Here is a 22,539-nt window from a genome sequence, read left to right as displayed (position 1 = left end):
ATGCCTGCCATGGGCATGGGACTAGAACACAGTGGTATGTGTGCCACAAACTTGCTGCATGTATCATTTCCCTAGACCTTTGAAGCCAACTAACTCAGCCTCTTCCTCACTACAGGAATGGCCTCTAAGAAAAGATGTCCCACCCTCTCCCTGGGCCTCCTGCCCATCCTAGGAGGTCACATAATTCCCAGAAATGAGCTTTTGGGGTGAAAGTGCTTTGTAGACCGTTCTGCCTGGTCTTGCATTATCGCGGGAGGCACAGGTCGGGGGGATGGCGGGCAGTGCAGGGGCAGGAAGGCGTGTGGGGCAGGCCTCCATGAGCCCCCGGGCTCCGGCCTGGGAGAGACCTACTGTTGTTGGCACTGTTCCTCTGGGCCTGGGGTTTCCACTTCTCTTCCACAACAGCAGGCGGTGACCGGGACTGGTTGGAGGCCATGTTGTTCTCATTGTCGGCTGCGGGCACAAAGGGGACAGTGCGTTACCCTGAAGTGTGAGAGCTACAGCATGGCCAGTGAAGGCAAAACACAGCTTCCGGCACAGGCCTGGGTTCAAATCCTAGCTCTTCCTTAGACAACTGTCTAATGTTTGTGAAGCCTCATCTTCATCACTTGGAGAAATGAAGATAATAACTTGGAGGTGACACAATGGCTGGAAGGAATAACGCAAGGAAACAGGTGAGCACAGCGCCGGTGGAGTAAGCACTCAGGACACAGGAATCGCTGGACCCGAGTCTGGCTGGGTGCCCCCACACCCACACACAACCAGAACGTCCTAGCTCTGAAATAGGGGAGGGGGTGCAAGTACACCCCAAGTGGCCTAAGGCATCTCACACTCTCACTTCTGTAAAGTCTGCCTTTTCGTCTTTTCAGCATATTTACAGTCACATGTTGCTAACAACGGGGACACGTCCTGAGAATGTGTCATTAGGCGATGTCGTGGTTCTGTGAACATCTTAGCGTGCCCTTGCACAAACCGAGACGGTACAGCCCACTACACACCTGGGACTAATCTTATGGGACCACCGTCGTATATGAGGTCTGCCACTGACTGAAATGTCACTACGTGGTGCATGACTGTACTAGAAATTTAATGAGATGAATAAAACAAAGCCAAAGCCCTATATGATATGAAGTACAAAACTTCCAACCCCCTCACTGTAAGACATGGGAACTGAAGTCCAGATATTGGAAAGGATTTGTCCACACAGAAAACCAGCAGCAAGGCTGGTCAGTCATCCCAGGGCCCTGGTTCCCAGATGCCTCCTCCACGCATTTCCCTAACTTCCGGTAACTTGTGCATATGCAACTGCATCCGGATAGAAAAAACTGGCACAGGCCTATTCTCATCTATTCACGGCTACTGCTTGACATTTTTATAGTCCGGAAATGGTCGGAGTGACATGCTTGTCCTAACAAATGGCTGCACGATCGTCTGTTGTACGACATACCACAGGCTGCTTGACCACACTCCACGCCCTGGGTTTCTGGGCTGTGCTGTTCCCAGCGTTACTGTTCTGCTAGGAACCTACCTGCCTAACAGTCTAACGTTGTTCCTCTGTGCCATTTTTGGTTGTTGTTGCTATTGTGGAGTTTTTTCCTCGAGACATCATCTCAAAGGCAGAACTGACAACCCGAGGCTAGGAATGGGTCCATGACACTTGTTCAGTGCTGCCAGGCACCTTCCACTCTGCCCAGTTAAAGGCATCAGGCCTTAGAGGCCAAGGCCGCACTTTTCGTACTTAGAGGAGAGACTTCCCCAACTTCTACACGCTCAGCCTTACAAGACTAGTTAAGAAACTCTGGGACATCCACTCGGGGCGTATTTTGCAAGCGCTAGAAAGGTGGTTACGTAGACTGTAATAATATGGGAAAATACGTAAAAGGACGAGAAGCAAGATCTAATAGTCATTTTGTATGTATTATTTATATATATATTTTAGACTTGCAAGTCAAAAAATAAACAAATCTATGCATCAAAAATAGCTAGGGAGGGGGACTTCTGCCTGTTAAGGATGACCCGCCACGGCAGGTGCCCTCCAGATGCGAACAACTGTGACCCGTGACACGAATGCTCTCAGACAGGCAGCCCAGGTGGGACCCTGGAAAAACAGCAGCAGGTGTAAGCTCTATGACGGCCCCAGCTTCCTGCCTGGAGGCGGTGTCCAAGCTGCAGTGTGGGGACAGGGAACCGGAACAGAGCCCCGGGGTCTCGTGGATTCAAAGAGACAGAGATCAAAGTTTAGGGAGGCCCAAGGCAGCTGGAGTTCACAGGCAAAAGTACCCAAGAGACAGAGTTACACAGAGAGCGCTGGAGAACGTCAGTAGGGTTCCTTGGAGTTCCTGTTGAATATCAACCTGCCTAAGCACAGGGTCAAATCCCATGAGATGGGGAGAGAATCACCAGACAGCAGCAGGCCGATAACCCCTGGGGCTCCCACACGGGAGGGAGCCATCTGTGTTTCCTCAACCAGAATGGATAGACCTCACCATGGGGCTGAATCAGCCAGAGATGAAGGGCTGCAATACACCCGCCCTAATACCTCTTAGGAACAAGCCTCCAAACCATCAAGGCGGTCCCTTGAACTAAACTGTAAGCTGGAACAAATTTCAGCACTCTTTAAAAAACATACAGCAAAATCCAGCACCCGACAGTGTGAAATTCACAATGTTAAGTATCCAATAAAAAAAGTAGCACTTTCAAAGTCTCAGGAAAATATGACCTAAAAACCAGGAGAAAAACCAATCAAAGACAAGACCCAGCAAGAACAGAGACGATGGAATTAGCCAAGAATAAGGAGCTTAAAACAGCTGTCACAAATATCGTAGATATGCTCAAAGGCATGAAGGGAAACATGAGCGTCCTAGGGATAGAAATAGAAGATGTTAAAGAACCAAAACTAAAACTAACCAACCCAAGGGGAACTTCTAGGTATAAAAACAGACTGCATGGGAAAAATACAGTGTACAGGATAAAAGCAGATAACATGCCAGGGAAGAAAAAAGTCAGTAAACCTAGAGACACAGAACTATCAAGTATGAAAAACAGAGAGGGTAAAAGGCTGAAAATAAATCAACAGAGCACGGACAATAACAAGCAGTTTAACAGACATAGAATTGGAGTGCCAGCCAAAAGGGGTGAGGCAGAAAAAATATTTGAAGAAATGGCGAAAATTTTTCCAAATTGGGTGAAAGCTATAAACCCAGATCCAAAAAGCTCAATTGACCCCAAGCAGAACAAACATAAAGAAACCACCACCATGGCCCAGTATCATAATCAAAATGTCGAAAATCATGAAGAGAAACTCTTAAAAGCAGCCAGAGACAGCGAAGTTACATACAGACAGAACCAAAATAAGGAGGAGAACAGACTTCTTATCAGAAATCACGCTACCCGGCAGGCAACAGAGCAAAGTACTAAAAGAAAATGTTAACCCAAAATTCTGAAGCCAGTGATCTCTTTCATAAACAAAGATGAAAGATTTTTGAAACAAACAAAAAATCAGACCTGCACTATAAGAAATGTTAAAGGAAGTTCTTCGTATCAGGAAAAAATGACATCAAACAAGAATTTGGATCTATAGAAAGAAACAACGAATGCTGGAAACTGTTCATGTGTAGATAAATATAAAAAATATTTCCCTCATTTTTAATCTCTTTATAAGATAACTGAATACTCACTGGAAAAGAATAACAACGAATTGTGGTATTATATATAGAAGCAACTATATGAAAACAAGAGCATAAAGAACAGGGAGGAAAAACAGACAATATCGTGGAAAGTTTCTTACATAATATGAAAAGTGGGCCAATATTATTTGAAGGTAGACTGTGATAAGTTAGAAATACATAGTTTAAAACCCAAATAAACTATAAAAAAATAAAACCAAGAGTTATAGCTAATAAGTGCATTGTGGAAATTAAAAGTGGAATCATAAAAATTCTCAATCCAAAATAAAGCAGGAAAATTAGAGAAAAAGGAACAAAGAATAAATGAGACAATTAGCAAACAAATAGCAAGACGGTAGATTCAAACCCAATAATATTGAAATTACATTAAATGTAAATGGTCTCCATACTCCAAATAAAGGTCAGAGATTGTCATACTTATTAAAAAAGCAAGACCCAACAATATGTTGTCTATGGGAAACCTATTTAAATATGAAGACAGAGATGGGTTCAAAGTAAAAGGCTAAATAAAGGCAGACCATACAAACAGTAATGCTAGACTTCAGGACAAGAAACATTGCCAGGGATAACAGGAGACCCTGCATAATGATAAAGGAGTCAAATTACCAAGAATATATAATAATCCTAAATGTGTAAGCATGTGACAACAGAGCATCGAAACACACAAAGCAAAACCTGAGAGAACTAAAACAAGAAATAGACAAATCCACAGCTGGGAATTTCAACTCTCTTTTCTACGTGATTCTTACTGAGAAAAGAGAAAAAAGACTGAACATAATAAATGAACAGAGAGTGGAGAATATCAAGCAGACTCACAGACAGATAACCGGATTCCCAGAAAAAGGAGGTGTGGCAGAAAAATTCTGAAATCATACACAGTAGGGTCTCTGACCATAACTGAATTAAATTAGAAGTCAATAACAAACAGATATTTGGAAAAACTCCAACTATCTGAATATTAAACATCACACATCCTAAGGGAAGCTAGAAAATGTTTTGAACTAAATAAAAATAAAAACCTAACACTTCAAAATTTGTGGGATAACTTTAAAGCAGGGCTTATGTATAGCATTAAATAATTATATTAGAAATGAAGGAAAATACACGCAGTGTTACAAGCTTCCACCCTAAGAGATCTAAAGAGGAAGAATGAGTCTAAAGTAAGAAGAAAGGAAATAACAGAGATGGAAGCAGAAACGAATGTAACAAAATGGATAAACAATAGAGAAAAATCAGTGAAACTAAAAGGCAATCTTTGTAATAAATCAATGAAACTGATAAACTTCCAGCCAGAAAGATTAAGGGAAAAAAAAGTGCACAAAAATTATCAGTATCAAGAATGAAACAGGGGACATGACTATCGATGCTACAGATATTAAAGGGATTAATAATGATTATGAACTTTATGCCAATAAATTTGACCACTTGAAGCAAACAAATATCCTGAAAGACACAAAGCACCAAAGTTCACTCCAGAAAAAAATAAATAACCTGAAATAGTCCTACATCTATTTTAAAAATTGAGTTCCTAGTTAAATAACCTCCCACAGAGAAAATTCCCACATAGGTTCATTGGTGAATTTGCCCAAATATTTAAGGAAGAGATAACATAAATTCTACACAAATTCTTCCAGCAAACAGAAAGAACATCTCTCAATTCCTTTTACGAGGCTGGCATTACCCTAATCTAAAACTAGGGGAAAATATTACACGAAAACAAACTACAGTAAAATATCTTTCATAAATATAAATGCAAAAATCCTTAACAAAATACTAGCAAACTAAATACAGTAATATATAAAAAGAATAATACTTCATGACTAAGTGGAGTTTATCCCACAAATGCAAGTTGGGGTTAACAGAAAAACCAGTCAGTGTAATTCCATATTCTAAGAGAAAAAAAGAAGAAAAATCATCTCCATAGATATAAAAGCACATTAAAATGTGGCAAATTCAACAGCCACTCATGTCACAAATGCTCAGAAAACTAGACAGAAAAAGAAAGTTCCTCAACCCAATAAATGGCATCTTAAAAAAAAACCCATAAGTTTACTGACCTGGAAGAAATAAAAAGGATTGTGAGGAAATACTATGAACAAGAGTATTCCAACAAATTAGACAACCTGGATGAAACAAATTCCTAGAAAAATATAAACTATCAAAACTGATTCAAGAAACAGAAAATCTGGATAGACTTAAAGAAAAATACCAAATTAGTAATCAAAAAACTTCCCCCACAAAAAAAGAAAAGCCCAGGCTTGGATGGCTTCCCTGGTGAATTCTGCCATATGTTAAAGGAACACTTCACAAATTCTTCCAAAAAACAGAAGAGGAGTGGACAAGTCTCAATTCATTTTACAAGGTGAGTATTATTCTGATACCCAAATCAGACAAAGACATTAGAAGAAAAGAAACTAAGCCCACTATCCCTTATGAATATAGATACAAACATCCTCAATAAAATGCAGCAGACCAAACCCAGCAACAGATCCAACAGATTACACACCACGACCAGGTGGGATTTATCCCAGGAATTCAAGGTTGGTTCAACATCCAAAACTCAGCGTAATATACCATATTAATAGAATAAAGGACAAAACCCAATGACCATCTCAACAGATGCAGAAAAAGCACTTGACAAAGTCTAACACCCTTTCGTGATAAAAACACTCAACAAATTAGGAATAGAAAGGAACTTTTTCAGTCTAATAAAAGGCATCATGAAAAACCCACTGCTAACATCACACTTAATAAATAAACACTGAGAGCTTTCTCCCTAAGATCAGAAACAAGAACAGAACGTCCACTCTCGTCTCCTCTATCCAACATGTATGGGAGGTTCTAGCCAGGGCAATTAGGCAAAAAAGAAAGAAAGAGCATCCAGACTGGAATGGAAGAAGTAAAATTATCAATATTTGCAGATGACATGAGTGTGTATATAGAAAATCCTACGGAATACACACCAACACACGACAATTAGAACCATAAATGAATTCAGCAAGGTTGCAGGATACAATCAATATATATTTAAAAAATCAACTGATAGACAATATCGTACTATAATCATCAAACTTGCTAAGAGACTAGAACGTAATTATTCCAACCAGTAAAAACAAAGGTTAATTATGTAATGTGACAGAGCTGCTAAATATCCCTACACTGGCAATCATTTAACAATATCTAAGTGTATCAAATTCACATACTGTGCCCCTTAAATTGACACATTGTTGCATGTCAAATATAGTTATAAAAAATGGAAACAAATCAGTTGAATTTCTCTACACCAGCAAACGAACACTCCAAAATTCAAATTAAGAAATAGTATCAAAAGAATAAAATATTTAGTAATAAATTTACAAAAAAGTGCAAGATCTGCACATTGAGAACTAAAAACATTGTTTTTTTTTTTTTTTTTTGAGGAAGATTAGCCCTGAGCTAACTGCTGCCAATCCTCCTCTTTTTGCTGAGGAAGACTGGCCCTGAGCTAACATCCGTGCCCATCTTCCTCCACTTTATATGTGGGACGCCTACCACAGTATGGTGTGCCATACGGTGCCATGTCCGCACCCGGGATCTGAACCAGCGAACCCCAGGCCACCAAAGCGGAGTGTGTGCACTTAACCACTGTGCCACGGGGCCGGCCCTAAAAACATTGTTGAAAGAACTCAAAGAAGACTTAAAATAAATGGAAAGACATTCCATGTTCATGGATTGTAAGACTAGATATTGTTAAAATGGCAATACTCCCTGAATTCATCTGGATTTTCCCTGCGGGCTTTTTTTACAGAAGTTGGCAAGCTGATCCTAAAATCCACGTGGAAATGCAAAGGATACAGAATAAGCACTCAAAAAATTTCTTGGAAAAGAATAAAGTTGGAGGGTTTACACTCCCTGATTTCAAAATGACTACAAAGCTACAGTAATCAACACAGTGTAGTAGTGGCACAAGGAAAGCCATTTAGATCAATGGAATAGAATTCAGAATCCTGAAATAAACCTGCACACATATGGTTAATTGATTTTCAACAGGGGTGCCAGGACAATGCAATGGGCAGGTGGTGGGCGGGGGTGGGTGGGTAAGAATAGCCTTTTCAAAAAACGGTGCTGGGACACTGGATAGCCACATGCCAAAGATTGCCGTTGGACCCCTACCTCACATCACATACAAAAATTAACTCAAAATTGAATACTGACCTAAAGTTAAAAGCTAAAACTCTCAAACTCTCCTAAGACAACACAGGAGTTAAGTCTTTGTGACCTTAGGTCAGGCAGTGGTTTTTTAGATAGGCCACCAGAAGCATACACAATAAAAGAAAAAATAAATGAACGGACTTTATCACAATTACAAACTTTCGTGCTTTAAAGGACAACATCAAGAAAGTGAAAAGATAACCCACAGAATGAGAGAAAATATTTGCAAATCATCTATCTACAGAGGTCTTGTACCTAGAATATACAAAGAACTCTTACAACTCCATAATAAAAAGACAAAAACCCAATTCAAAAATGGGCCAAGGATCTAAACAGACATTTCTCCAAGGAAGATATTCAAACGGCCAATAAGCCCATGAAAATATTCTCGACATCATGAGTCATGAGGAATATGCAAATCAAAATCACAATGAGATACCACTTCACACACGCCAGGATGGCTGTAATCAAAAAGCCAGATGATGACAAGCCTTGTCAAGGATGTGGAGACACTGGACCCCTCTCCACTGTTGGTGGGGGTGCAAAAATGGCGCAGCCGTTTAGGAAACTGTCTGAGAACTTTTCAAATGGTTAAGCATAGAGTTACCACATGACCCAGCATTTCCACTCCTAGGTATATACCTGATAGAGTTAAAAATGTGTCCACACGAGGACTTGTCCTTGAATGTCCACAGCAGGTTTCTTCATAATAGGCCCAAACTGGAGACAGCCTAAATATCCATCAATTGGTGATGGATAAACAAATTGTGGTATATCCAAACAGTGGAATACTACTTAAAAATAGAAAGAATTACCCATAACATAGAACAACATGGATGAATCTCAAACGAAAGAAGTCAGACACGGAAGATCAAATACCATGTATTTCCATTTATATAAAATTCCAGGAAAGGCAAAGCTATGACAAAAAGCAGATAGTGGTTGGGGCTGGCCTGGTGGCACACTGGTTAAGTTCGCACGTTCTGCTTTGGTGGCCAGGGGTTCGCTGGTTGAGATCCTGGGTGTGGACATGGCACCGCTTGTCAAGCCATGCTGTGGTAGGCGTCCCACATATAAAGCAGAGGAAGATGGGCAGGGATGTTAGCTCAGGGCCAGTCTTCCTCAGCAAAAAGAGGAGGATTGGCAGCTGATGTTAGCTCAGAGCTAATCTTCCTCAAAATAAAAAAACAAGCAGACAGTGGTTGCCAAGCATGGGGTAGGGCAAAGGGACTGCAAAGAAGCACGAGAGAACATTTTGGGGTTCATGCTAACGTCACACATTGTGATTGTGATGTGGTTAAATGACTATACGTTTGTCAAAACGCATGAAACCGTACTTTGAAATTGGTGAATTTTATTCATGTAAATTATATCTCAATAAATTCAATTTTAAAACAGACTGAAAAGAACCCCATTATGAGAATAATGGCGGATAGCTTTTGAGTAATGAGGTTATGGCTGATTCTTCATTTCTCACTGCTCTGCATTTTCCCAGTTCCCTTTAATGAAGAGAACTTATATTTTAAAAAAGGAAGCACGAATTGTAAAATGAAAGCCAGCAGCTGCGCCTGCCGACGTTCTCCACTAGAGTCTAGGGATCTGAAGTCCCTAGATTTGAACCTGGCTCTGCAATGGCTGTGGGGTGTGACATTGAGTTAGTCACTTTACCTCTCTGGACCTCAATTTCCCCTCCTCCCTCCAGAATGCTGGGGCCGGGCAAACCACAGCACAGTGATTCCCGCTCTGCCTTTCCGCAGGACTTGCAATTGATACTACTCAACCCAGCTTTAGAAAACAACGTCCAGTACTGGTTGATTAAAATTATTTTTCCTCCACATCCCACAGACGCTGCTCCTGACGTGGTGAGGTACTCCATCAATGCTCTGTGAAAGGCCTGATTTACAGCTGAAAGTAAGTTTTACTCACTGTGGCTATCCCTACGGACCATAAGTATACACACACATGCATGCACATGCTCCTGTGCTCGCACATGCATGCACACGCATTTGCAAAGGGCTGGATGCAAAGCTGGAATAAAGGCTGTCTCCCAGGGAGGGACCAGTGCACGAAAGAGAAAGTGGTTGTTTCCAGCAGGGGATGGAAAAAGAGGCACTGGCTGCTGTTTGTCTCATCTCAGAACGTGCCTCGGCCTCCATACTTCACGTGTGTCAGCTCCAGAACCCTCACCCGGCTTGTGGAGGGTGCTGACTAGCCCACTTTACAGACGAGAAGACTGAGGCCCGGAGAGGTGAAGAGGCTCAAAGGGATGAGAAATCAGGCGAGGCCCTTCCAAAATCCTAAAACTGCCATTGCCAACCTGTCTGCCGCCGGGGAAAGTCCCCGTGTCTCTCCTGGCTGTGGTCCTCAGGCAAGTTACCTAGCCATTTTGTGCCTCAATGTCCTTATCTATAAAGTGGAGCTAAAATGGGCATTTAACTATTCTGAGTTAAGCAGTTCTGAGGACTAAATAAGCTAATATGTGGAAAACTCTTAGAATAAGGCCTGGCACCAAGGAAGCTCAAATGACATTAAGATACTTTTTATGAGCTGTGCAACTTTCGGCCTGTGATCATGTTCTCTGAGCCTCCATTTCTTCATCTGTCCAACGGGGATGATAATGTCAGCTGGTGAACAGGCTTGTTCAGGAGATCGGAGGAAAGACACACCTGACACCCAGTCATTGCTCACTAAATGTTCGCTATCTTTAGTATGACGCCTGCCAAAACCCGCTCGTGAAGTGTCACCAGGGCAAGACAAGTTTTCTCCAGCACAGAAAGGAAGTTCATTAGCGAGAATTACCCCGTGCCATTCAGCACTCTTAATGAGATTGGTGTTATTCGTGGCTGATCCCCTTATCAGCAGGGCTGTGAACTGCGCAGATCATGACGCTTAATTTCTGTGGAGTCAATCCTCTAATCCCGACTCAGCCTGGCTGGCATTCAGCCTGGCTCCGTATGGCACTGCCAGTGCTGGCGAGGCATTCTCTGCCGGCGACCGACCAGAACAAAGCAGCCCAAAGCTCTTCCCAGAAAACAAGTCGGGATACGTGGGAGAGGCGGGGACCCCCACCAGGGTGCAGTCTCGGTTTGCATTTTTTTTTTTTTTAAAGATTTTATTTTTTTCCTTTTTCTCCCCAAAGCCCCCCAGCACATAGTTGTATGTTCTTCGTTGTGGGTCCTTCTAGTTGTGGCATGTGGGACGCCGCCTCAGCATGGCCCGATAAGCAGTGCCCTGTCTGCGCCCAGGATTCGAACCAACGAAACACTGGGCCGCCTGCAGCGGAGCGCGCGAACCCAACCACTCGGCCACGGGGCCAGCCCCTCACGGTTTGCATTTTAATGGCCTCTGCCCAACTGCCTGAGGGATGGAGAAGGGGCACCCTGGCCCTTCCCTAATTAGGCTCAGCTTCCAGAAGCTGGGGCAAGTGGAGGTGGGGTTCAGAGGAGTGGTGAGCCAGAGCAGGTTGTGGGAGTCTGGGACGCAGGTGGTGTGTTCAGGAAGTGGTCCCCAAGCAGCCTTCCAGAAGCTGTCGCTGGTTCCCATCAGGTCTAGTCTCAACGCCTTGAGCTGGCATTCAAGGCCTTTCCTGGTGCAGGAGGGTTGATGGCAAGGGCGAGCAGGAGGTGTGAGACACGTGAAGATGGAACCTGGGTGTGAGGGGGGCAGCTGGAGAGTGCAGGTTTGTGTGTCCTTGTTTTAGACATGGAGACACTCAGAGAGGGGGAGGTTCCTGCCCGAGGTCACACAGCATGGGGCACACTAGAGCATGGAACTCATGCATCTTGGCTGCCAATCCAACCCTGTCCTGATTTTAATGAGTCCACTAGACATAAATAACACCCAAAAGATCACATGAACTAGGGCCTAGTGTCCAGCAGATACCCAATTAATCCATGCTGAATGAATGACTGAACAAATGAATGCAGAGAGGTGACACGAACAGAAACCACTGGGCCCTGGGGATGCATCTATTACAGCACACAGCGTCTGCCTGAGTGAAACAGAAATGAGACCAGAAGCGGGCGCTACGATGACCAAAACCTAAATCGGAGGGGTTGGTTTGAAGGCTGGGTGGTCTACAGCGAGGGGCTGACGCTGCAAGCTGGAAAGCTGGCAGAACAGCCAGCAGAGGGTTGTCCGGACAGCAGATGACTCGCCTTTGGCTCCATGGCAGTCCCTGGACAAGCGGGCAGGGGCGTGGCCTGAGGATGTGTCAGAAACGTATGTCCCGGCCGCCCCAGGCCTGCGGAGCCTGAAATGCAGGGTGGGGCCCGGAAATCTGTGCTGTAACCCGTCCCCAGGTGACGGGGGCCGCTCCAGTCTGAGGACGGCTGCTCTGTGGGACAGTTACGGTGACGGCCATCTGCTCCCAGACGGGGCTTCGGCCCAGGTTGCCGGGGCTCAGGCCTCTCCACCCCGTCTCCCACCTCTGCTCACCCACCTCTCAAACCCCCTCAATTCCGCCTCCACGTCTCTCTCCGGGTCAGCTCCTGTTTGGCCTTTAGGCTCAGCACAGGAGCCACAACCTTCCAGAAGCGTCCTTCAGCTCTGTCCCCCAATGGTCACCAAGCCCACGGCCCCCCCCAGTGCATGGACCACCCTGTGTTCTGACTGACCATCCGGGGCTCCCTGAGGGCAGGTCCCATGTCCTGCGGTCATTTCCTGGCAGACAGTGGCTTTCACCAGGGCCCTGTGGCCGCCTCTGGCTTTGGCAGGATCTGCGGGGGATGAGGAGGGGGCTGAGCATCCCCCCGGCCAGGCGGCCACTGGCCCCTTACCTGCGTGGGACTGCATGTGCTCCAGCAGGTTGTTGTAGAATTGGAACTGGATCCCGCAGGCGCCGCAGGTGTAGGGTTCTGGGGAGAGAAGCGAAGAAGCCGTGTCAGGGCCAGACCGAGCCCGAAGCCTCTTGGCTGGGCTGCGGCCAGCTCTGGCATGGGGAACCCAACACGCACGGGGGCTCTGCACTTGGGGCCCTGGGCCCAGCCTGTCTGCTCCCCTGCCCACCACTGACTAGTGAGGGAGAGAGGAAGACGTGCAGATGGAGACCATCTAATCCAACCAGGCAGACATTTATTGAGTGCTCACTGTGTGCCAGGCAGTTCTGGGCCCTGGGGGGGTGTGGGGATGGTTGGGGGAGGACGACTAACGGGCCTGGAGCTCTCTCAGGGCAGAGACTGCATCTTATTTGTTCCACAGCCCGGCTCTCTGCTGGTGGAAGCGCACAGACAGGAATGAATGAATGAATGCATGAACAACCCAAACAAGGCGATGGACAGAGAGGGCAGTAAGGGCGGGGAAGGAGAGGCAGGAGGAAAGGGCAGGAAGTGGAGAAAGTCATAGAAAGGCAAGAGGAAGTGAGGATAAGATGAGGGAGGGGAGGGGAGGGGAGGGTGGGTGAGGGGGAAGGGAGAGGACCTTTATCTTTCATCCCTGTGTGCCCAGCACTCAAGTCAGGGCCTGGCACAGGGAAGACCAGAAGGAGGAAGAAGGGGTGCAAAGAGGAGTTAGGAACCCGGAGGAAGAGGACGGCTGAGATGGGGCTCGGAGAGGGGTCCTGAGGCTGCCCCGGGGAATAGGAATGGGAAGGTTGGTGTCCCTGCCAGGGCCGGGGCTGGCAGAGGCAGGCTGCCCCCAGGGAGGGCTCTGCTCCGTGCCCTGTCCAAACTCCTCCGCCCGCCCGGGGCTGGGCCTCCTTCTGCCTCCACAGCTGCCGGGTCTGCCTGGGAGGGCGGCCCCAGGCCAGATGCTCTGGGGAGGTCCTGAGCGAGCGTGCGGCCAGCTGAGTTCATTCCCTGCCCTGCCTCGCCCTCTCCACCCCCCAACGGGACCATCACTTACTCTGCAGGAGAGGGAAAGGATTGGAAATCAGGGGACTTGGAGTTTCTGCAAAAGAGAAACAGTTCAGCTAAGTCTCTTCCAGCTCTGGTGCTCAGAGATGACTGTCACTATTTCCATTCTTTATAAGCAGTGAGCCAGATGTGGCTCTGAGGAGGGGTGGCATCTGGGAGCCAGGCTCACGTCTGGGGTGGGGCTGGGGCACCGGGCAGACCCAGATCAGTGAGGGCCATCCCTCTAGGACACACTCAACTCTCAAAAAGCGAGCCCACAGGACGCTAAGGAGGAACCGTCCACGTGTGGCTGCCCGCCACAGGACAGGGAGCTGGGGGCAGCTTTCAGGCACCAGGATGAGAATGTCTGGCACCAAAAACCAGAGCCTCAGACGTAGGAGGCAGCAGAGTGGGGCCGGACGGACGACCCCAGGAATCCTGGCTCCACCACCCACAAGCTGGGAACCTGGGACAAGCAGCACCCTCACCTGACCTCACTTTCCTCATCTGAAAAGTTGGGTAACAGTAACACCAACCCCCACCCCTGCCCCAGGGCTGTGGGAAGGACGGAAACAGACAAGACACACAGAGCTCTGAACACATGCCAGGCACACAGTAAGCGTTCAATAAATGGTGGCTGCCAGCAGTGGCAGCACTTGACACCAAGATTCCCAGTTCTGAGTGTCGGCCCTGGAGGAAGGAGAGGCAGCGGGTGCAGGCTGGCTGGCTGAGCACGACACTCCCCAGGAGCCAGCGGTTCTGGTCCCGGCTCTGCTCCTTACTCTTGGGTGTGCTCCATCACTTTAGGGCCACCTCACGGAGAGGCTGAGTGGGTGACATTTTTCAAAAGGGCGAAGCCGGTTGGAAAAGTCGGTTTAAAGGATCATGTCAACATTCTCGGGGCTCCTACAGCACCCCTCGCGGTATTCATCAAATCACTTGTTTTCCTTAAAACCACCGCACGTGAGTGCGTAATCCACGCAAGGCCCTGGCTGGCCGTTCCCGGTGCCCAGGATCTGTGTGCTCTGCCCACGGGACAGCAGAGGAGGAATTTAGAGTCTGGTCCAAGTCACCAGCTTGCAGATGGTGCAACTGGGGTTTGAGCCTCGGCTGGAAACCCAAGCTGGAGCTCGGTTTCTATCTTCAAATCTGTGCTCCCAGCTGTTTCACAAAGCCCCTGACTGACCGTCCAGCCACGTCCATCATCCGTCTACACCCAGGCAGTGCCCAGCCCAGCGCCAGCCACAGGCCCACACCTAATTCAGTGAAGTAAACTTCAACTGTGCAAGAAAGTCAGCGGGCGCCTTACTGTATGTAACCAGCGTCAGAATTCTTTTCCCATCCTGCCCCGGCTGTCACTGAGCAGACTGGCTTGCTTGGGATCACCCACGGCCCTGGCAGGTGGCCCCCGTCTGCCGGGGCTATGGTCTTGGCTGTTCTCTCTGGGCGATGGCTCGGCCAGCAGGCTCAGCCGCCACCAGGAGGCGCCAAAATACCACCAGGGATCTCAGACAAACCTGCTCGGGCCGGTAGGGGCTGGAAGGGAGTGTGTGGATGGCCCCAGGTCCCAAGTGGGGCCAGAAGTTGGGGCCTCCGGCTCTTGGGCCACAGCTCTCTCTACTGTACCCCCTTTGCCTCTCCTGGAAAGAAACTGGCTGCCACGTTCACCCTACAAACAGCAATGGCTCACTTAGACCCGACGCTCCGGGGCCATCTGAGTGGGGCCACGGCAGCCTATGGGTAGGGGGAGTTCCTCTCTCCATGGGGAAGAGTCCCAGGCCTTGAGATGCCCCTGAGGCCCAGAGGGACGTCCGTGGAAGAAAGGGCCCCTCCCGCTCTGCCTGGCCCTGGCCTCCTCCCGCCAACACCCATCAGGCAGCAGGCAGACCCCAGCCCACAGAGCGCGTGCAGCCATGGCCGCGGGGAGGGCAGGAGCCGATGGCAGTGGCTGTCACGGGGCACACTCACCGCTGGAGTTTTGGGAACTGCTATTCGTCTCTTCAAAGTGGTTTTGTGCTTTGCCTTCTACTCTCCGACTGAACGCGCTTTCTGCTGGGGGCAGGGGCAGGAGAGAGCAAGGGAAAGCGATGGTGATCGGTCAGCATTAGGGCTGAGGGAGGGGCGTGCCAGCAAGGCTCAGAGGGTGAGGTACCGGCACCGCCCTGACCCCCGGGCTGGGTGAGTGCCCAGGGATTCATGCTGGGGGAACCAGCACAGGGACACCCCCGGCTCCCCCGGGTCACCTGAGCTGCCTGACGCCTTGTCAGGGCCCTAAGTGACCCCCCCCCGCCCCGACAGCGCCCAGGGGTGCAGGTCCAGGCAGGGGGGTGATGCGTGTGTGACTTGTTCAAGAGAGCACAGATGAAATCCAGCTGAGCGAACATATGACAAATGGGCTGGGTCTGCCCATCTTTGGTCCCTGGGGAGCCACATTTGTGACACTGAGTGATGTGGATCTGCCACTCACGACTCCCTCTGCCAGATTCTGCTGCCACAGGCCCCCCAAAGGAACAGGGAGGATGACAGACTGTTTCCTGGTGGTGGCTCTGGCAGAGCAGGAGGGCCAGGCAGCTGGTTCCAGCTCCGCAAGCTGAGCGGTCCCTGAAGTGGCAGAAAAGGGACCAGGGAAGATGGGCAGAGCTGGGGCAGCCCCACACCCTGAGGCCAAAGACCCGGCGAGGTCTGGCTAGGTTCACCCAGGGGAACGGACTGGCTCCCCAAGTGACTTCTGGGGTGTCTCCGCTTACAGGTGGCACCTTCCCGAGCGGCTCGCCCTCTCCCAGGCGCTGTCCAGAACCCGTGGAATGCAAAGATAGGGTCCAACCAGGAGGAAAAACACCCATTTGGTCCCCACCCCCCCTGCAGCAGGTACTGAGACAAAAATCCAAGCTGGAAAGCCACCTGGCTTTTCCAAGATTCTCTTGGGACAAGAGGATGGTGGATGCTCCCGGAGATACAGGCTTCTGGGAACAAGTCCACTGGGGATGAGCAGCTGACCAGTCCCTTTCTTAAGGGGAAACAACTAACATGAGCATGTCAAAGGCTCTGAGAAGTCCAACCGAAAAGAGACCCATTAAGCTTTATTTCACCCAGGCTTCTCAAAGGTATTTGGCCACCAAAGCTCATTTAAAAAAAAATAGCAGATTCCTTAATATCCCTCAAAATTGGTGACCCCGGGAACCCACTTTGGGAAATGCCACTGTCACCCAGTCCACCCTCTGCAGGGAGGGCAAGTGCTCAGACTGTGACAGCTGGGGTTCCAGATGACCATCGGGGTGATGGCATAGGAAGCCGGGGTGGCTCCCACAGCCTCTGCCTAATTCCCTGGGCTCCAACCCAAGGCCTCCTGACGCAGCCTCGTTTTCGCAGAGGCTGTTGCTGACATTAGGAGGTAGACGTCTTCAAAACGTGCCTGTGAAACGCCTGGGCTGAAGCTACAGATCTGCCACCTCAAGTAGCACCTGTAAATTGGCAAAGAAAGCCCCCGATTCTGTGTCGGGGGGAGCAGGCGGGACTCTCATCGACTGAGCACCTCTACGTGGCAGACCCTGGTCCAGATGCTTCACTTCGGTGTTCTCCCTTCATCCTGCCAACAGCTCTAGGAGGCCCACATTGTCATTCCCATTTTATAGGTGAAAAAACAGAGGAAACTGAGGTGGTCAAGTTCCTGGGCTCATTATGCTCCTAACCCTCTAAGACGGCAGAATAAGGAGATTTCATTTTTGGGGCAGATGCTTCCGTTTTGAAAAGGTCTGGGCTAGGGAAGGGATGCACTCTCCATCCAGATCCTTGTGCACGCAGGGGGCTGGCTGCCCACCTGTGGAGGATGTTCGTGCAGCCCGACCAGCATACTGGTAAACGTAGCACAGCAGAGATTACAAATGCTTATAATTAGGCTCCTAATGCTCAGGTGATGATGGAAATCCCTGCCACCAGCAGCTCCAGCTGAAAACCAGCGGGCGGCACCGTGGGTGAAGTCCCACGCACACACACGCACACACACAGGGAAGAGCTGCCTGTTCTAGAATGATCAGGGCGGTGACAACTTCCAGCTCTAACATGCGGGTTCCTGCTGCTCACAACCCGGTGTCCTCTGCCCTGCCCAGCTGGTAAACCCAGGTGTGACCCCCACCGCAAGTCTTGCAGGGCACTGGAGGCAGCCAGAAGCACGCCCCAAACCTTGCTGGATGCTAACTTGGCAACGCTGAGGTCCGAGAGCGGCCACAGACCACGCAGCCCCTGCAAGCGGCTCTCTGCAGAAACGTAAAGACTCCCAGCCACCAGGTCAAGACTAAAAGCAAGATCTGAAAGCCACAGTCCCGTTACTCAGCCAAGCCGAAATCTACCACCGACGAGCCTGTGATGATCATCTGTTTCTTACCAATTTATGACTACTGTTGCAAAAACACAACGGCTGTTGGCTCTTCTCATCGCAGAGCCTGGAAAACCGTTAACTTCAAGGCTGATTAACTACTTACTCTCCTTTTGGGAGACCTGAGCACAACAAGCATATCTTCACACATTTTTAGGAACCACATCCTTCCCCAAAATTAGCCTCCTGAACCAGAGAGAAAAAGGCAATCACATCTCACTTGCTCTGTCATTGGTCCAATCTACTGGTTCATGTAATGGAGCCCTCAGTTTGACCACCGCATATTTAACGGATGGCTTTGGGCCTCTTGAGGGCAAATGAAAGGCCCCTGGTCCCAGAAGGACTACATTACCACTCGACCCTACATCCCACACATCCGGGCAGGCGGCCCAAGGCTCATCCCACCCAGGTATGAACCAGGATTCCTAATAACTGGTACTCAGCACACAGTGTGTCTACCAGTTTTCCTGGGGGAAATGGCTGCTGTGAAGCTGCTGTTCAGCCTTCTGGAGTCTGAGCCCCCTTCTGCACGGACTCAGACAACAATGCAGCTGGCATCCATTGGTTTCGTGCTGGGCTATGGCTTGGGGGGGTTCACAGGTAGTACTAGATAGGGGGAGGCCAAGAGAACAGAACTCCTGGTCAACTCCTCTGCCTCATGGAAAGCAGCTCTCTGTAGACATGAGCTTTTACGTTGGGTTTTCTGAAAGATGGGGCATGCAAACTCATGCCAAGAGGGTCCAGGCAGGTGATGTAAATGGATGAACTGGGCTAGATGAGAGACAGACAACAGTGTGATCACAATGAGAAATGACACCAGCCACGTGGCCACTGTGTTGGGGAGGCAGGAGGGAGTGGTGGGGACTGTGGCAAACGGGAGAGCACATGCTCTGTGAAAGGAGGCAGCGGTGGTCGGCCCTCCAGCCAATTGTTGCCCCTGCAGGAAAGTGGCCCGAGGACTGCCAGAACTGGCTTTTCAATGTCAGCTGCAAATCAGAAGTTTTACATAAAATCTCCTAATGTGCAAACATTGGTAACTAATTTTAAAAAATTTTTAACTCCTTAGGCCAGGATGTGGAAAAAAAATATTCTCCTGCTTAAAAAAAAATAAAAAAATAGATGCCTACCATCGTGTACAACTCTCTCAGTTAGGGCAAGAAAATCGAGATGCAGAGAGGTTTGATGGCTCGCCTCTGTCACAGAGACACCCAGAGGCACAGCCGCATCCGGATTCGTCCCAGAGAACAATGGGACCTCCACTCTCGCTCTTGCAAGGGAACAATGACCCCGGGCACGGCTGTGGCAGATGCGAAGGGCAGGGAGTGGAGGAAGTGTGGGGGGACATAGGCCATTGGTACCTGCGGTCGCCTTGCTTGCCGGAGATCCCGAGTTTGGCGTGCGGAACGTCTGGGTTTGGGTGGCTGGAGGGGTGCGGTGTAAGAGGGTGGCACATCGGACCACGGAGGCCGGAGCCTTTTTCCCCGACTGGTTCGTCTGGGTCTTCGCCGCCACGAAGCGCGGAGATGGGGAGACCTCTGGATGTGAACACTCAGAGCCCGTGTCTGGATCGTCCGGCGGCTCCCACCCGGGGGCGGTACCTGAGAGGGTCACGCTCTCAGTCCCCGAGGGCTTGGAGCCCGTAGAGTGAGGGGCCTCCTGGGCCACAGGCCCCCATGCTCAAGGGTTGAAACCTCTTGTCGGTCCACAGAGACTAAAGGCTCTCACTCCCACCCGGAACTGGAGAAAGCCCGGGAGTCTAGAACCTTCTCCAGCTTCTCCTGGAAGGCAGCCTGATCGCCAGCTCACCCTGAGTGTCTCCTGGAGCCCACCGACCAGCCCCCTGGGTGGGTCACCCATAACCTTGACCAGTCCAGGCTCTGAGGGTCTAAGAACTCAACCTGTGATGCATGCCTGGGGCACCTGATTAGGTGACCCAGGCCCAAGGGCATTTTCTAGAACATTCACTTGCAAGCCTCTTCCTTCAAAGGCAGGCCGGCCTGGACGTAATGATGAAAACAGGCAGAGACGTGCCAGGGTTGACTGGTGGGGTGGGGTAAAAGCAGAGGGCCCAATGCCACCCCAAGGTTTTAGTGGTAGGGGCTCCGGTGCCCCCTGGCCACTGACTGAGAGTGGCTGCTCTCAGGGGACAGTGCTCAATCCAGGGCCCGAGGCTTTGACTGAAATAAGGGCAGCACGTCACTGTGGTGTCTGGGGAACCCTGTGTCACCATTTCTCCTGCCTCCCTCACCCGAGTTCCCTGCAGAGGCTGGGGTCACTGAGAACACGGGGGCTGACACTCGAGTGGTCTCCACCTCTGGCAGTCTTGGGCAGGCAGTGGTCTTCCTCCTTCACACTGCCCAGGGCTGCAATCACCAGTGCTGGCGACCCTTGACCCTGGCCACACTCCCACATTCAAAACGAAAGAGGAGGGGGGCAGCGGTCTTCTCACTCAACGGCAACTCTCTCCCCTAAAGGTAAGAGGGGACCAGGCAGGAGGGACGGGCCCCTCTTTGATGCTGACCAGGCGGCTCAGAGGACCCACAGGAATGGGGACCATCCTGAGGACATCGTCTTGACCCAGAGCCTGGCCGGAGCACTGAGCTGCCTGCGAATGACCCAGCAGCTCCTTTCCTGCCTCTGGGGGCAAAGGAGGAGCCTCGTCACACCGCTGCTCCTGGGACAGCGTCCATCCTGGCACCAGACACTCCACCCACGGCTTTCAGAGCCCAAAACAAAAAGGCGCTCCCTGGTCCTCCACCTCGGCCCACTCCTGGCAGATCGGGAGCCCAGGCCCAGAGAAGCAGGAGGCAGGGCCTTGCCCAAGGTCACACCGGAACCCACTCTTCAAAGTTTTGTTTACCACCTCGAGGCACTAAGGCGAGCTCAGAGGATTCAGGCTTCCCCTCCTCCCTTTGGAAGGTCACCACCTCCCTCCACCCAGAGTGGCAGCCAGATGCCCAGAGCTGGGGAGTCCCTCAGTCACAGCCCCCTTAAGTAGGCCCCCATCTGCACCACTTGAGCCCCACCAAGGCCTCAGTGTGTGGAGAATTCAGGCGTCCCTTGCCGCCTCAACCCCCAGTCTCTGGAATCTTGTGTTCTGAATGAGGCCCGGAGAGTCTGGGGAGAAAGGACACCTCCATATGCTCCCTCCCACTCTCCCTCCTCCCTTTTCAGAGCCAAGGACCTCAGAGGCCCCTGAGTCCAACCAGAAGGGCGGCTCGTCTCATAACGTCCAAATTTTTTTTATGCTGAGGAAGATTTGCCCTGAGCTAACATCCACTGCCAATCTTCTTCTTTTTGTAGGTGAGCTGCCACCACAGCATGGCCACTGACAGACGAGTGGTGTAGGTCCCCACCCAGGAACCGAACCCGGGCTGTCAAAGCGGAGTGCGCTGAACTTAACCACTAGGCAACCCGGTCTGACCCTTCCAAATATTTTTTAGCTACAGAATAAACCTACACATCACACTCTGGGGGAGGCATCCAGAGTCCCATCTCTGACTTCTCCACTGTCACCCTCAAGCACGGTTTGGGGACACAGCTGGTGGTTCACTGGAACAGAACTGGCACTGAGTGTGGAGCGAGGCCAACCAGCCTGAGCCCCAGGTCCATGACCTTCGGCCTCTGCCGTCTCGGACTCTATTTCCCCTCTCTTGGCCTTAGCTCCCCCAGCACACCCCTGATAGCAGGGGGACACCCATCTCTGTGCTACCAACCTCACGGGCATTTTGTGGAGAATCCAAGAAAGTCACAGAAGCACCATGAAGGATAAACAGCTCTTCAAACATGAGCAGCGATTACTAGTATTTTTTTAGGAATAAGGAAACCAAGGCCCAGAATGGTTAACAGTTTACGGCCACACAGAAAGTTAGTGCCAGGATGGGACAGGAGCTCAAACCTGCCGGCTCCTCAAGGAGGCCTCTGCACGAGGCCATGTGGTCCCCCTTCAGCACTAATCCACACACCCCGGGGACCTGGGCACAGGGGACAGAGAATTTCTGAGCGATAAATTCAGCACGCTGCTTTCTCTAGGTCTCTAGGAGACCCTCCAAATCGGGCCTTCTCATGGTCTACAATCTGGCTGTCAAAATCCTGGCATTCCACGTGCGAGTGCCCCTCCTCCCCTGCGGCAGGGAGCTCAGGGACCCCCACAGAGCACGTGATATAAGAAACCCTAGGGCATCTGTTTTCTCAACCACCCAGCAGCCTGGGACCTGCTCCCCTCTCGCCCTCTCCCGTTCGACAATATCCTTTTTCTTCTGAGGTTCATGGCCTTTGCACATGCTATTCCCTCTGCCAGCAATGTTTGTCCCTCCAATTTCTGCCCGGATAACTGCTTCTGGTCCTACACACCTCCACTTAAACATCACTTCCTCTGGCCACCCTCCCTGATATTCCCCTGGTCATTTATTTTTCAGCCCCCTCTCCTCTTCCCTTCCGAGATCTGATCGCCATCGGT

General features: G+C 49.9%; 1 protein-coding gene across 9 annotated transcripts in view; it reads right to left on the bottom strand.

Moving 5' to 3' along the window:
• The window catches only part of ZNF618 (zinc finger protein 618), a 124,186-nt gene that overhangs the window by 9,085 nt on the left and 92,562 nt on the right, over positions 1-22,539 (bottom strand). For 2 of the 9 annotated variants that reach the window (XM_046667709.1, XM_046667726.1), the window contains 4 exons: positions 19,439-19,678; positions 15,677-15,757; positions 12,656-12,733; positions 352-453 (listed from right to left, as the gene is read on the bottom strand). In XM_046667709.1, the coding sequence (XP_046523665.1) occupies positions 352-453; positions 12,656-12,733; positions 15,677-15,757; positions 19,439-19,678 (501 nt within the window). Of the gene's footprint in view, positions 1-351; positions 454-12,655; positions 12,734-13,718; positions 13,764-15,676; positions 15,761-19,438; positions 19,679-22,539 lie in introns of all 9 variants that reach the window. The other 7 variants (XM_046667740.1, XM_046667759.1, XM_046667701.1 and 4 more) reach the window with 6 other exon arrangements.

Source organism: Equus quagga, chromosome 1 (genome assembly GCF_021613505.1).
Source record: "Equus quagga isolate Etosha38 chromosome 1, UCLA_HA_Equagga_1.0, whole genome shotgun sequence".
Lineage (NCBI taxonomy): Eukaryota > Metazoa > Chordata > Mammalia > Perissodactyla > Equidae > Equus > Equus quagga.
Note: the sequence above shows the minus strand (reverse complement) of the source record. Positions and strands in the feature narration are given on the sequence as shown.